The sequence below is a fragment of the Rhamphochromis sp. 'chilingali' genome (assembly GCF_963969265.1).
Source record: "Rhamphochromis sp. 'chilingali' genome assembly, chromosome: 20".
Taxonomy (NCBI): Eukaryota; Metazoa; Chordata; class Actinopteri; order Cichliformes; family Cichlidae; genus Rhamphochromis; species Rhamphochromis sp. 'chilingali'.
In genome coordinates, this window is record NC_137947.1 from 30,348,463 (window position 1) to 30,363,668 (window position 15,206).

The window sequence follows — 15,206 nt, forward strand, 5'->3', positions numbered from 1 at the left end:
TGTTCTCTGCCCATTTTCTTTCTCTTTTTTTTACGGTACTTCTTGCACTCTCATGTCTTACTAGTTATTGTAAAGCTATACTTAAAGTTGCATTTAACTTTACATATGCTGTGTCGTCAGTCTTCGTTCTGTGCTGTAAACCTTTTCAGAGGTGGAAAAATTGAAAGAGATGCTGCTGCAGCAGCAGGGAAGTGGAAACAACACACACCAGCAGCTCAGCAACAGCCAATCAGATGACTTAAAAAGGGCCAAACAGGAAGCAGCTGAAGCTCAGGACAGCGTGAAGGTAAGGGAGCAGATTCATTATTAGCATTTGTGTTGATGTCCCAGAACAGAAATGTTACCAAACAGTGTGTCTGCAAGTGGACTTTGAGCCCAGGACTTAAGATTACATGTATATTATATTCTGTACGATCATGTGTTCAGTCTTTTCAGTCCTGATTACAGTTCACGTGTCTTTGGCTGGTCCGATATGCGTGTTAAACAGCTGTGTGCGTCATCGTCAGGATGATGGGGATCATTTTGTTATGCTGAGGTCTGACTGCACCAGATCTTCATCTGCGATTGTCGAGCCTGATCTCAACAAACCGAGAAATAGTCTAAAAAACAATCAGCTTGTCTTCATGGACGTTAGTTACGATTTTGTGGCAGTCAGCACAATATCGCGTCACCTTGGCAACCAAATAAATCAAGCTTTTTTTTTTCTTTTTTTTTTTAAAAAGAAAGAAAAGAAAAAAAAGAAGAAGAAACAGAAACTGTTGTTTTCAACCTAAACATTGATCTTTGTCTAAGTTTAACACCCAACTTCAACCTAATACTTTGTGTTCTGACTCTAACCAAGTACATTTTTGTTAAAAGAAAAAGTGTGACATATAAAACTCCGACCTGCTGCGTGGAGGAAGTGACTCGCTCGAAGAAGAATAAACCTTAATAATAGCCGGGGTCACATTGGTTCTTTTTAGGACTGAGGGAACTGCTGTAGGAGACCCGTGAGAGCGTCAGATTCCTCCACACATGCAGTCAGTGGGGTGAGGTTAGTTCAGGGGATTCTAAATGGCCCATAGATGTGACTGGTTGTGTGTGTCTCTCTGTGTTAGCACTGGGACAGCCCAGGGTGTACCCCCCCTCTCGCCCCATGTCAGCTGTGTGATATGTTTCATTCCCACGTGACCCTGATTGGATAAGTGGAAGAAAATAGACAAATTTATTAAATATGTTTTTTCTTTAGACAGAAGGTGTAATTCAGTCTGCCAACTACACATAAGGGTTCATGGTTGAGTTTGGAGGAATTCCTGTTAGCAGGCCTTTGATTTTGAGTCAGGTTTGCAATAACATAGTTCAGCACCTTTTTTTTTTTTTTTTTTTAGTTAATTTGAATACATGTTTGCAATTTTACCTTTTACTATTTTTAGTTTTATTACGTACTATTTTTGTTCCGTAGATTTCTGCAGAGAAGCACCAGGCGGACCGCAGGAAATGGCTGGAGGAAAAAGTCTCCCTGATCGGCCAAGCTAAAGAGGCCGAGGACAAGAGGAACCAAGAAATGAGGAAGTTTGCCGAAGACAGAGAGCGCTGCACTCGGCTGCAGAGCGAGCTGGTAAGAGGAGGACGATGCTAAAAACTGTCTGACACCCACCATCGACCAATGAGGGTTTGAACCGAGTTAGATTGTGATGGCCATTCAACCACTTTCTTATTATCAAAGGACCCACCTTACAATAAATTCAGCACAGACATACGTATTAATAACAAACCTGATTAGTTAAAATGTGGCTTTTGCTTTCAGATATGAGCTTCACAAAGTTGCTTGTGATGCTTACAGCGGAGGATGATTTTTACTGATGGAGTTACTTTTGGAGCGCAGCTTTAATTGGCGAGAATGTTGGTCGGGCATATACAGTATGATGCTGTTTCTCCTTTTCCGTCAGGAGTCCCAGCTGGCTGAAAAGGAGAAAACCATGGAGAATTGGAGGCAGGAGCGAGACACTCTGGTCGCAGCTTTGGAGGTCCAGCTAAAAAGGCTTCTTTCCAGCCAAGCAGAGAAAGACAAGCTCATCCAGCAGCTGCAGCAAAATAACACACAGCCGCCACAAGAGGTCAGTATAACATAACGAGGATCACAGGCCCCGGAGGCAGAGTCTTAAATCGGGCTCCTGTTATAAAAGAAAGATGGGAAAGGTTAAGCATGGTGGTTTAAGGCATGATCGTCTGTTTCTTGTGCAAGATACGGGGTGATATTTGCAATGTGTGTCTCAAACACCGTCAGGTAATGTCCTTCAGTATAAAGTATATTTAGTATATAATAAAATAAGCCTACAGCCCTGCTGTGTTTCACCTCAGTCTATTTACAGCCCATCAGTTTAAAACCTGCTGTGATGTGATGGATCACCGTTTAGTCAGAGGTGGACGTTTGAACTTCCTGCCATGTTTTATTTCTTTATTTAAATCTTTAAACAGGATTTATTGAAGAGGACTGAATAATGCCTCGTAGAGCGAACAGGTTATCTGTTCCACGTTTTCTGCATCCCTTTTTTGTTTTTTTTAAACCTCACATACACCTTTGTGAATGTGGAACTATATCTGTTTTAGCTTTTAGGCTTTTTATCATAGTATCATCACTCAATGTGACCGGGCAGTCCACCTAAAGCATAAAAGAGTCAGTTGGGGGAGGGGTGTTATAATTATGCACAAACCGTATTGATTTAAAAAAAAAATTGGTGGAGATCTGCAGCCAGTTTGCTGCAGGCGTCTCTGTATCGGAAAAGCCACTAAGTGACGTAAAGGAAAGTCAATAAGTGTGAATGTGGGAAAAACAGCTACAGCATTGAAATATTGACACTGCAGTGCTGATTGCACACAGATATATGAAGTCACTACAGGGAATCACTGGACTTGTATTATGAGTGGATACAGTTTCAAATAAAATAGCGTCGAGCCCTCAGATAGCACATCCTCTGGTCCTCTCCATGCCTCTCTAAGGATGACTTTATGGGTTGAAACCCTACGCTGTAACGTACGCCGGGACCTGCTGTGCATTTCTGCAGATATTTAAGTATGCGTCTTTTTTTTTTTTTTTTCCAAAAAAAAGAAAGAGGAAAAAAAAGTATCTGTCAAATTTCTGCCGCCGGTTTTCAAATTTATTTCAAGAAAATGGATCAAAACAAAAAGAGAAGCTCATCCAGTGCAGAAGGAGCTGCTACCAGCTGATGGTTAGTCACTAATGGACAGTCCACACTAGCGTTGTCTAGGTAACCGTCTAATACATAACCCTCCTCCCCCCCGTCATATGTCAGCCAGCAGTATCTTTTGGTCTTATTTATAGTTTAATTCAGTTTGAATTCTACCGAAATCGCTGAATGTCATTGGCTTTCTATGATATCGCTGCTGGTCACTTCCTGCGTGGCCGCCCTTTAGCCCCTCCCACCAGCTACGTGAGTGCAGGAGGTGAGGAAGAAAGGAGAGATGAGTCGAAGCGAGTAAAATGTGACACCCTTGTGTCTGGATCTCTTCAGATATGATGTTTGATAGAACTGCAGCGCGAGTTGTTCTGCCTTAAGTTGTTGAACAGCCACTGCTGTTTTTTGACCTCAGGTGTGACAGGACAGAAAGTTTGATCATGTTTGTTAAAAACTTGTTCTTCCAGTGTTGTTTTCATGCTCCTGCTGTTTGCCATGACTTTTGTGCAGTGAAGGTAAAAATGCTTCAGGAGGTTTGCAGCTTACCTCCTGTGCACGCTTCAACATGGAGTACTGAGATGGATGTCTGAGTTGCAGACAACTTGTTGGAGATTTTAAAGGGGAATGTAATAAAATGTTAGTCATATTTTTACACAACTCAATTTTATCATTTGGTATCGTCTGCATCAAATATATCTTTAATAAATAAAATAAGAGTTTCCTTCGCTGTGTCCATGTTTTGATCAAGTGCAGAAACCTCAATAACCTAATACTGAAATGTTGGCATCAATTTGGTGATGGAATGAAAAGAGTTCCTGCCTGTTGCCTCGGTCGTTTAAAAACGTCTCCGCACAGCAGTGATAATGAACGACGGGGATCCGCCGCACCGGCCTGCTTTTGATTGTTAGCTCATTTATGTTGCCGGTTCCTCTGCCGTTTGTCCAAACGTAGTTCTTCATTTTCCCACTTTGATGGAAGTCAAAGCGGCGTAAACGCTTCCAGGTTTTAATGGAGCCATAAATATAAAAAGTGTGTTTTATATCCATTTATTTTAGTCTCCAGAAAACAGTTATTGTTCTTTATCAGCTTGTTTCTGTTTGAATGGTTGCAAACTCGCCAGGAAATACTAAACTGTGCCCGCTGATCTGATTATTTTCCACAACAATAACAAATAAAAGGAAACCAAAGAGAAAACACTTCACAGCCATTCGTAACAAGGAAAACACGAAGCCTTTATATCTGAGCGATGCACAGAAAATGAGTTTCAATTATATTTTTTATTTTTTTGTGCTGTTTATCTTTCTAGTCATACAGAACTTTAAATTGAAGCCACTGTATATGTTCCAGGATGATTCAAAGTCAGAGACCTCAGTTCCGATGTATTGGAAGCAATTTTGTTGGTTTCTTAAGAGTTCAACCTTTTCAGAGTGTTCCTTTTATTCTGTGGTGAGGGGAATGGATTCTACATCTGCAGGCAAACAGGGCTCCCCCCCCCGTCTCTCCCTGTGTATAGGAGGTGTACCACTCTTAAGCTTTATGTAGTGCGAGCTATTGTGTTCAGTGCGACTTCCTTAGAAAGTATTAAACTTTCCACTTTGACCTTTCGAAGTTCTTCTTCTGGCATTGATTTAAAAAATGAAAAGCTCATCTCTGTTCGTCAACGTTGCATGCTGTTTTCCATAAAGTAATCCCTTCACGCCTCAGAGTGGCTCAGATCCAACTCGACACCTTTTGCTTCCTTCGGTCTCCTCCATCTATGAATATGCAAATTAGTCCCAGTTTCTATTTCCACCCACCGGCCTGCAGCTCAAACATACCTGCTCACCTTCGACTTCTGCTCAGATAGCATAAACTAGTCTAGGCTGGGCTAGTAGTTGTAGCGTTGGGGTAATTCAGGCGAAGACGTTCAAGCCAGAAACCAATTCTGATGGAGGGTGAATGGGTCGGCAGCAAGCTGATGAATCAGGAATGTGCCGGGAGGTGTGAGAGCGAACCGTATCGGTGTATCAATACAAAGGAAAATGAATTGATATGTGTTGAAAGTCTATATTGTCAGCCATCTCTGGCATGTTTCAAGGGTCTCTCAAAAGCATGAAATTGAAGGTGAGATGCAGAAAACATGCTCAGTGTCCATGAACTTCCTGTTTCAGGGCAGCGACGGTGGTCCCAGCGTGGCGACGCTGCAGGCTGCTCTGTCTGAAAAGGAGGCAGAGATCCTGAGGCTGACGGAGCAGCTCAAGGCCTCCACAGTGAAACAGGAGGACACAGTGACACAGGTCAGTGTTTTAAGCCTTACTCGAGTCAAACAAGAACTTTTCAAAATCAGATATCCACCCATGGTCGCATTTGAAAGGTGGCTTTAAAGATTTGTGGTTTTAATCCTCCACACTGGACGGCAGTGGTGCTTATCTTTGATTTATAGCCCCGTTCAGACGTGCACTCTTTTCATCGTAAGCCGACAACATCTGAACCTGTCGGCTTCATGTCTGGATGAACGTTCTGCTAACTTTTACTTAAAAGTTGTTCTGGTAAAACCTTTTATGCCCTTAATGACCACCAGGAGGAAACTCCTGTGGTTTCCAAAGCACTGCAGGTCCTGTAGAAGTCTATCAGGAAACAGCCCTTGGACGTGACCTCTGTAAAGCCTGAGACCATCCAAATCTGACTTTATCAGGCAGGGAGCAGAACGCATCCTGTGTCTGAGCAGGAACCGAGACGCTTAAAAATGTTCAAGCATGCTTCGACATCTTTGCGCCCTCAGATTACTCCTATGGTTTAAAAGTATGTTAGGAGCGCCTTTAGCTTAAAGCTCAATGTTTTTATGTAGCATCTGTCAAAACTGAGGAGTCTTTAAACAAAGGGCCGTATTTTTAGTTTTACATGGAAAAAGAGAGCAGATGTAAATGAGTGCATAGCTCTGTAGTTGTTTTATGTTTGAAGGTGAAGATGGCGGGCAGCAGGAACATTTTTTTTCTCTTATGTTCAAACAGATGTTCGTTTTCATTTCTCAGCGAGCAGGTCAGAGGATAACGGGACGAGAAAAGAGCTTCAGGCGTGCAGATTTGCTTTCGTTGGTTTGCTTAGCGCTTCAGCTTAAATGTAAGAAGTGTAAATATGATGAAAAAGGCAGAGGACGCCCGGATTAGACACATCTGATCTCCATCTATAAACAGAGGCAGAAGATGAGCAGAGAACACGGACAAACTGGGCTGTTTGTAACAAGGAAACGTCTGGTATAGTTTACCTGATATAATATAAAACAATCCCATCAAGAAAGTACAACAATACATACCAAATTGAAGTGCAGTGGTCAGTTATGTGTTAAAAATAACTCGCAATAGGTGAAATCTGCCAGCTTTATTTCTCAGACAGGCATGAACATTTTCACACTTTTCTCTCTTGCTTAAACACTCAAAGTTCAAACCCTCATAGAAAAATAAGTCCAGCATTGTAGAATGAAACCAAAGACCCGCGGCTGCCTGCAAAACGTCTCGTCGACATTGTTGTTTGTTGGGGAGAAAACCTACAAACACACAGTACAGTGCTTCAGTGCTAGAGATCGAAGACTTATGTAAATTAAATAAATTTGACAAGCTGAGCGCATTCTGTACTGTACAGGAGACACGGCACGAGATTGATCTACAGCCAATCAGGACGCAGAACACAATGAGACGTAAAAAAAGTGAACCGCATTAAAGCGAGGGACCACTGTACTCTTATTTTATTTCCCCTCATACACAGCATCTCATGGAAGTAGAAAAATTGTATCATCGGAGCAGCAAATGAAAAAATCCCACTAAAATTGGTGACAAATCGTTAAGTAAAACAAATAAAACGAATGAAACTGTGTACTTCTCTTTGGTCCACCCATTCCTGGGACGTGTGGGTGAAAATCCCCTGATGTCCCAGGATGAGTGAATGTTTCCTTTTAGTGTTAAACACCAGCTGTGAGTAACCACAAAGATGAGTGTGAATGACAGCACTGAAGGAAACAAACTAAGATCTAAACCCTGACCCGATATATGAATAAAATCATTTCAATGGTGTGTGTGTGTGTGTGTGTGTGTGTGTGTGTGTGTGTGTGTTGGAATGTGAACATATAGAAGTAAGATAGCAAAGCTGTACCTGTACAAAAATATGTAGTGTCCAACTTGTTTGTGACTTTTATCACTTTTTATGTCTTTTTTTCTGCAATTTGTAGCTTTGGGACCAAAACAATCAAAAGACGTTAATAATAACATGAGATGTTTTCTCGTTCTGGCAGCAGCAGGCTGGAAACAAAGAGAGCTCTGCTGCTCTCATGGAGAAACCCAGGAGTGAAACCATCGTCAGGAAGTCTGGAAGGAAAGATACCAGAGCGTCTGTCAGCAGCCAGGTAAGCTGCTGAGATGACACGAGTGCAGGAACAACAGCTGTGTACTGAACCTCCTCCTCCTGTGGTCTGTAGATATCCCCTCACACACAGTCCTTATTAGAGTCACAAACCAGTGTGTGGGATACGTGACAGAGCCTTTGTGGTGCTAGAGCTGGGGAGTGGCGAGAGGCGATTTTTCTTTATGAACCGATAACGTACGCTCGAGTTGGCGCGTGTGCTTGAGCCACGGCTCTTTTGAGTGGCTGTGACCACAGTGGTGAGTTTCCGTGTGCTCAGTTACAGCTGCATTAGTCAGCCGACTTTATTCCCTCTACTTCACCTTTTTCTCCAGAGTAATAGTGACACACAATAGTAGCCACAGAGTTAACGTTATAGCCATAAATAACACATTACAGATAACATAAAACTAAGGCAGATTTGGCAATTTGAATTAAAACATAATGCAAAAACCAGAGATAACAATACTGTGTATTAAATTAATGATACAGATCAAACAGAGGGAACGGGAAAAGGTCAGATACAGTCTGCAGCTGAGGTCATGTGACTGGAGTCATCAGAGCGTTCTTCCAGTGCAGTCCAGCAGCTCTGCGAATAATCCAAACACATTCAAAGACGATTGATCTGACACATTGATTCAAAGACGAGCCAGCAGTGAGTTCTGCCTGCAGCTCAGACCACCCCCCCCTTTGCCTTTTTGTTGAACCGTGCCTTTGGGCGACAGAATTTCTGTATCGATTAAGTTTAAACTTTGAAGTTTGAACTCACCACAGTTCTTCCTGTGGTGGCTGTACCCTCTGTGGCATCTTTGCTCTTTGTGTGAGTTCATAATGTTCTTTATGGCTCTGGGTGCTTTGGTGCACGAGTTTTAGATCTAACAGACCCCTGACAGTGTTGTCCAATACATACTCTCAACTTAGTTTGCGGATATGCTCCCTCGAACCTGCGACGGATCTCCAGCAGGCGTCACTGTTTCCCCTCTCTCCAGCCTGCAGTAAACAGAAGAAAAACCAAAGAGGCTTCTGTTGGAGTCCTCATTATCAGGCACTCAGAGTACCAGCTCTCAGACTTTAGACTGTAGGTGGTTGCACTAGAAGCCAATTGGTTTCTGCCAGTTCTGGACTTTGTCCAAATTCAATTTCAAAGAGAAGACAGCTTGATGAGTTTTTAATCTGCTGTGTTTGGCCAAACACTAATTCCTGTCTGCAGCCTTTACAACACCTGAGATTTTACTACATCCAAAATGAATAAACCAAGAAATCCAAAGTATTTTGCGTAAACACTAACAGCACATATAAAATAATAATCTAAGATTCACGTGTGAAGTCAGTTTTAAAGCGTTCGTGCTCGAGGTTCCAGCGGACTGAGGCCTTTCACAGCATGTCTGAACCTCCTGGAATGCAGATATGTGATAAACTGCCTTTAGAGGTCAACAAGTTGCAGGACTGCATGCAGCAACTTTTCCCGTATCTTTCACTCTCAGAAAAAACAAATTTCTACACAAGTGTAAGGGCCGCCCTGTTACAACAAGCTTCTTTCATTTCTGCCGACTTTTATGCTCAGTGTCAATTTTTGCACGGCCTTTGTTTTTTCCTCGTCAGCGAGTCTTTTCGCGGCGTGCAGATGAGCACTTCAGAAGTTGTCGTGATGTGCTTTTCATAACCGGAACTGTTTTGAGTCGCTGTCTGCTTCAGTGTGGGTCGTGTGCTACAAAGCAGGATTTGGGGCTCAGCGAGGTGACTTCAGGGTTAACCCTGAGTTTTCAGGGTCACAAAGTTTTTTTTTTTGACTTTCTGCTGGGGTGTATCGCCATGGTAACTTAAGCCACACACCAAATGTTCACCTGAGCAGATTATCATTAAAAGCCAAAATCAACACACATAAAAACCATCACATAGCGACTAATCTGTTAGCGTCACGTTTCCTGGACGATCCATCAAACCTCGACTCTGTGGGACGACAACAGTAAGGTGTTCAGTTTATAGAAACGTCTTTCCTTCATGAGCATCACTGAGAAATGTGCTTATGTAGCTGTCTTATTCCTTGTTTTTCCACTTAGCTGAGAGTCATTTTAAAACCATTAACCTGCACACTATTACATCTTGTACAAAGCCTTGGTACCAGGTTGAATTTGACTGTTGTTTTAATTGTTCCTCACTCGCTCTCAGACTGTTTAACGCTGCGGGGCTTCAGCTGAATGACATCTAAACAACATGGAAACTTAACTACATGTCACATGTTTAAATGATGGTGCTGTGAGAGTCGTCTCACTTACAGCAGAGATTTTTATTACGATACAGCTGTGACGTGCTTTTGCTCTCGCTGCTGGCGTGGCTCTGTGCCTTTTGTGATGTCGCTCCTTATTTTAACCCACATCACTTCTGATTGGCCTGTTCATGGTCACCTTTCATGTGAGGTGATTTACAGCTGATGGCTCGGCTTTTTGATTTGATAACACTCAGCAGTTGTGCCAACTGGCCTCGACACCTTTATTGTAACAGGCGGAGAAGCCTCGATCGCCAGACCTTGTGACATTTCTCTCTGGAGTGATGATGAAGTGACCCTTGACCTTAAGCCCACATGTGGTCCCGCAGGTTTCGTGCGGCTGTCCGTCAGTCCTGGAGTCCTCTGAGATTTCCACAGAGGAGGGCAGAATGAGTCGCTTCCCTCGGCCTGAGCTGGAGATCTCCTTCAGCCCGCTGCAGCCCAACCGCATGGCTCTGCGCCGGCAGGGAGAGGAGGGCGCCGTCACCGTCAAAATCACCCGCTCAGCACGCAAGAGGAAGAGCGGCGAGATGGAGAAGGTAAGAACCTGTAAAATGAAAGCTGCTCGTCATCAGGATTATCGAGGAAGTAAAAATCATAAATTAGGAGGTTTGTTTTTGTTATTGGCTGAACTTTGCATTTAATATTTCCCACATTTCCAAACAGGTGCAAAATAGTGCGCACGCAAACATCACACTTTAAATGAACCCACACTCGTAACAGTGCGTCCCTCTAGGTTTCCCAGAAATAAATCAAATGGGGGGAAAAACCCAACTGCACACAGAAGCCTGAGCCGTGATCCAGTTACAGTTTCCAGGTACAATCAGGGGTGAGGGTTGTTTATTTCTCCACCATGTTGTGTTCAGAAAATCTTCTCTCAGCTCCATTAATCCAGCCGGTGCAGGCTGAGCATGGTTGTCCTAACACGTACCTTTTGCAGCAGCAGCTGTAAACAGTGTTAGATTTGTTGCTTTCTCTCCAGCAAAGAGAAAACGAACAGCTGTGACGTGAAAGTCAATTTATGCTTCTAGGAATTTCTGCACTTCATAGTCTAACAGTAAAGCAGGCAGCAGCACAGTTATTCAAGTTTTGTTTTTTCTAGTTGGTTTGTAGTTTTATTTCATTTCAAGTTTTTATTTTGCATTTAATTTCACTTCAGTTCATTTCCAGATTTGCTGGTTTCAGTTTTTGTTGTGTTACTGTCATGCACGGTGTTTGTCAGGCAAGACTTCAGTTCACAGCTTTGTGGAAGGCAGTTGGCTCAGTCCTGCAGACGAGCTCCATAAAAAATGTCTGTAGTTTCTACACAGATGCACAGAAGCCCTTAAATTAAAGCTAAAAGTCTGCGCTTCGGTCGGGTTTGACTGGTTGCTAATTTAAAAGCTTCCTGGTGTTTTTAATGCTCTGCTGGATCTTTGAGTGGTTGGTTGGTGACGAAGACGTTTTGCTGATGTTTTTCAGAATCACTCTGACGTAAATGTTTCCTGAAACATCTGCAACAGAGCACCGCCGCAAATGACCACACACAACACAGATGCACATAAAATGTGTCCAGTAGAAAACATTTTTCAAGGACCAAAAAAAAAGTACTTTTTATTTAACATATTTCCCACAACGGTCCCACAAAGAGCTCCATGTAACTGCCAGGAGCTCAACGTGTAGTCTGCATACTGTGTAGGCAATGTGTGACTCACACAAGTAACAAAGTCGATCCATTCCCATCTGTGCCATCTGGAAACGGATCACATAAGTTTTCATCCTGTGAAATGGTCAGCACCGCGGATGCTCTGTGATGCTCTTGGAAACCAGTCCCAGAGTGGGCTGAAGGGGCTTCGTAGAAACGGCTCTCAGACGGAGGCATGTATAGAAAAGTGAAACTGCACTGGAAGCTGAGCAGAACTGTGGACCTGCGCTTGGGTCGCTCGGTTGGCTTTGACCAATCCGAAGGAAGCACATGTAAATATTAAAGGGAACATGAATACGTGCACACACCTCTGGTGGTGCATTAAATTGTACAACTTCAGTTTGTTGCAGAGAGGAAGCAAAACCAATGTGTGTGCATCTAAAGAAAACATAACAATCATTCAGAGCGAAATATGGAAATAGAATATTTTAAACATCGAGTACGGTTCATTTTTAGCGCCAATAACATTATCCAAGTGATTCCTTCAGATGTAACACATTCAGTGCAGATGATAAACACCAACACATGTAGCAGCCACATATGACACTCATTCATCATAAATACCAGGAGAAACACTCAAACTTCCTCCCTGAGAACACGTTAAACGACCCCACACTCACAAGCAGACGAGGTCGAGTGCAGTTTATTCGCTTCATTCGACGTATCGCTCTTCCTGTCTTTGGCACAAAAGATTAATGTTTGTTGCAGACCTGTGTGTTACAGATCATTCACTCCTTCTGTCACGCTGACAGACTATTTTGAAAACTTAACATGGCTGTGTTCAAGAAAATAATTTTTTAAAAATATGTTGATGTAAAGTGAAAAATAACACACTGCAAATAGTTCTTTGTTTTGTTTTTAATTGATGGCGACTCAGCCCAAAGTCGGCGTTTCCTTTCTCTGTCAGAATCAGAATCAGAATGGGTTTATTGCCAGATGTTGAGGTTTACAACATTAGGAAATTGCTGCGGTGCTTCAGTGCAGACAATAAGAATTAAAGTGCTATGTAGAAAGAAAGATATGTGCATGAGATATACATGAGATATATACATGAGAATAAGAATTATGAGTGCTACGTAGAAAGATATATACATGAGTGCAGGTGGTGATCAGTGCCAAACATGAAATGATGCAGTTACACAGCGTAGGGTCATGTGTTAGTGGCGGGGACAATCATGTGGTTATTGTTCATGTGTCCAACAGCAGAGGGGAAGAAACTGTTCTTATGGCGAGAGGTTCTGGTGCGAATGGACCGGAGCCTCCTGCCTGAGGGGAGCAGGTCAAACAGACTGTGTCCAGGGTGAGAAGGGTCAGCTGAGATCCGGGCTGCACGCCGCAGTGTCCTGGAGGTGTACAGGTCCTGCAGAGATGGGAGTCTGCAGCCAATCACCTTCTCAGCAGAGCGCACAACACGCTGCAGTCTCTGTTTGTCCCTGATAGTGGCTCCAGCGTACCACACGGTGATGGAGGAGGTGAGGATGGACTCGATGATTGCAGTGTAGAATTGCATCATCGTCCGTGTTGGCAGGTTGAATTTCTTCAGCTGCCTCAGGAAGTACATCCTCTGCTGGGCTTTCTTGATGACGGAGGTGATGGTGGGCTCCCACTTCAGGTCCTGGGTGATGGTGGTACCCAGGAAGCGGAATGAGTCCACAGAGGTGATGGGGGTGTCAGTCAGGATGATGGGGGGGAGTGGGGCTGTGTGCTTCCTGAAGTCCACAATAATTTCCACTGTCTTCTGGGCATTCAGCACCAGGTTGTTGTGGCTGCACCAGGACACCAGACGTTCAACCTCTCTCCTGTAGGCAGACTCGTCCCCGTCCGAGATGAGCCCAATGACGGTGGTGTCATCTGCGAACTTGATTAGCTTGACAGACTGGTGGGTGGAGGTGCAGCAGTTGGTGTACAGGGAGAAGAGCAGAGGAGAAAGAACACAGCCCTGAGGGGAGCCGGTGCTGATGGTCCGGGAGTCCGAGACATTCTTTCCCAGCCTCACGTGCTGCTTCCTGTCCGTCAGGAAGTCAGTGATCCACCGGCAGATGAGATCAGGCACATTCATCTGGGAAAGCTTGTCTCGGAGATGGTCTGGAAGGATGGTGTTGAAGGCAGAGCTGAAGTCCACAAACAGGATCCTGGCGTAGGTTCCTGGGGAGTCCAGATGCTGCAGGATGAAGTGTAGGGCCATGTTGATGGCGTCGTCTACAGACCTGTTGGCTCTATATGCAAACTGCAGGGGGTCCAGGAGGGGGGCCGTGAGGGTCTTGAGATGGGAGAGAACTAGGCGCTCAAATGACTTCATGACCACAGATGTCAGAGCCACGGGTCTGTAGTCATTTAGTCCAGTGATCCTAGGTTTCTTGGGGACAGGGATTATGGTAGAGGACTTGAAGCAGGCAGGCACATCGGGGGTATCCTAAATGATTTTTATATGTGCTTCCAAATATTGCCACACTGAAGTGTTCTGGTTTTCTCAATAACATTAGACGCAATTTTCCAGACCTGTCACCGTGTTGCTCCTATAAACGCCACGTTGTCCTTATTTCCATATAATCACAAGAGGCAATGTGTTTGGGAGGCGCTGATAAATCCAGAGTGCTGAGGCATGAAAGTGCCTTATGGCAGTAATTCATACTCACACGTGCTCAGTGTTTTTAAGTTTACTACTGACAAAGTTAGTTTAAAAGCAGCTTTGTTAAGACCCAACAGTAAAGTTTCCCATTTAGAGCATGCCAAACTTTGGGGTCGGGTCAGGTTAGCTCTAAGCCGTGTCTGGGTTAAGAAATGTCGTCTTCTTTGGTCATTACCCAGAGCTCGTGGTTGTAGGTGGTGGTAAGAACGTAGGATGAGTGTAGGTCGACATCTTTGCCTTTACACTCAGATCTCTCTTCTCTATACAGGAAGTCCTGAAAATGCACAAGAACCTTTTAAAGCAGCAGCATCGCTCGAACCCTTTAGTAGGATTTGGTTTTTAGTTCAGTCCAGCAACGAGGAGCTGTTTATGGAGGCGATTTCATTGTGAGAATTCTGGTGTGTTTTGCACTTTTCTGTTAAAATGCACGACTCTGATCAGTCCACAACAAAAACTAGTTTGGGGGTTCCTGTGATGTAGAACTGTGAACTATATTTAACATCTCGACCTTATCCTGGCACGTCCACACATTCAGGTTTTGTCACAGTGACAACAGCAGCATGCAGCTCGTATAAAAGCTGACTATCCTACATGACTGCACTGCTGTTACACGTTCCTCTCCTGCTGTGAAAACAACTCACTTTTGTGGTCATCATATCTTTCAGTTTGACATCCTTGCTCATGGACTCGTTGGCACTATTTGACAGCAGATTTCACAGGTTCAGGCAACAATAGGAACTGTTTGTGACCAAGAGCAAGGGCATGAAGGATGATGTAAACAAGCAGGATCAAATTTGGGCTTTGACCATACAGAGAAAAGTAAAACCAAATGTTAAAGGAAATTTGGTTTACAGAGATTTCTCAAACATTGAAACAACAATAGGACGATGAGCTTTCACAGATGAAAACTCATTACCTCTATAGTAAGGGAACATGGTGATGGTAGAAGGCAGCTTTCATTTGTGGGAGAAGTGCATTTCTCAAAAATAAAGTGTACAAAGACGTGCATTTTAATGACAGCAGTCACCTCAGGTTGTTGTCGTAGTTTTGTAACTGAATCTAACTAAAAAATGAATTAAT

General features: G+C 43.5%; 1 protein-coding gene across 4 annotated transcripts in view; it reads left to right on the top strand.

Annotated features, from left to right (window-relative positions):
- Positions 1–15,206, top strand: part of LOC308388201 (kinesin-like protein KIF20B) — a 64,554-nt gene that overhangs the window by 23,611 nt on the left and 25,737 nt on the right. For 3 of the 4 annotated variants that reach the window (XM_080868774.1, XM_080868772.1, XM_080868775.1), the window contains 6 exons: positions 150–286; positions 1,442–1,597; positions 1,929–2,096; positions 5,327–5,452; positions 7,441–7,551; positions 10,143–10,352. In XM_080868774.1, coding sequence (XP_080724900.1) covers positions 150–286; positions 1,442–1,597; positions 1,929–2,096; positions 5,327–5,452; positions 7,441–7,551; positions 10,143–10,352 — 908 coding nt within the window. The remainder of the gene's footprint in view (positions 1–149; positions 287–1,441; positions 1,598–1,928; positions 2,097–5,326; positions 5,453–7,440; positions 7,552–10,142; positions 10,353–15,206) is intronic. The other variant, XM_080868773.1, reaches the window with a different exon arrangement.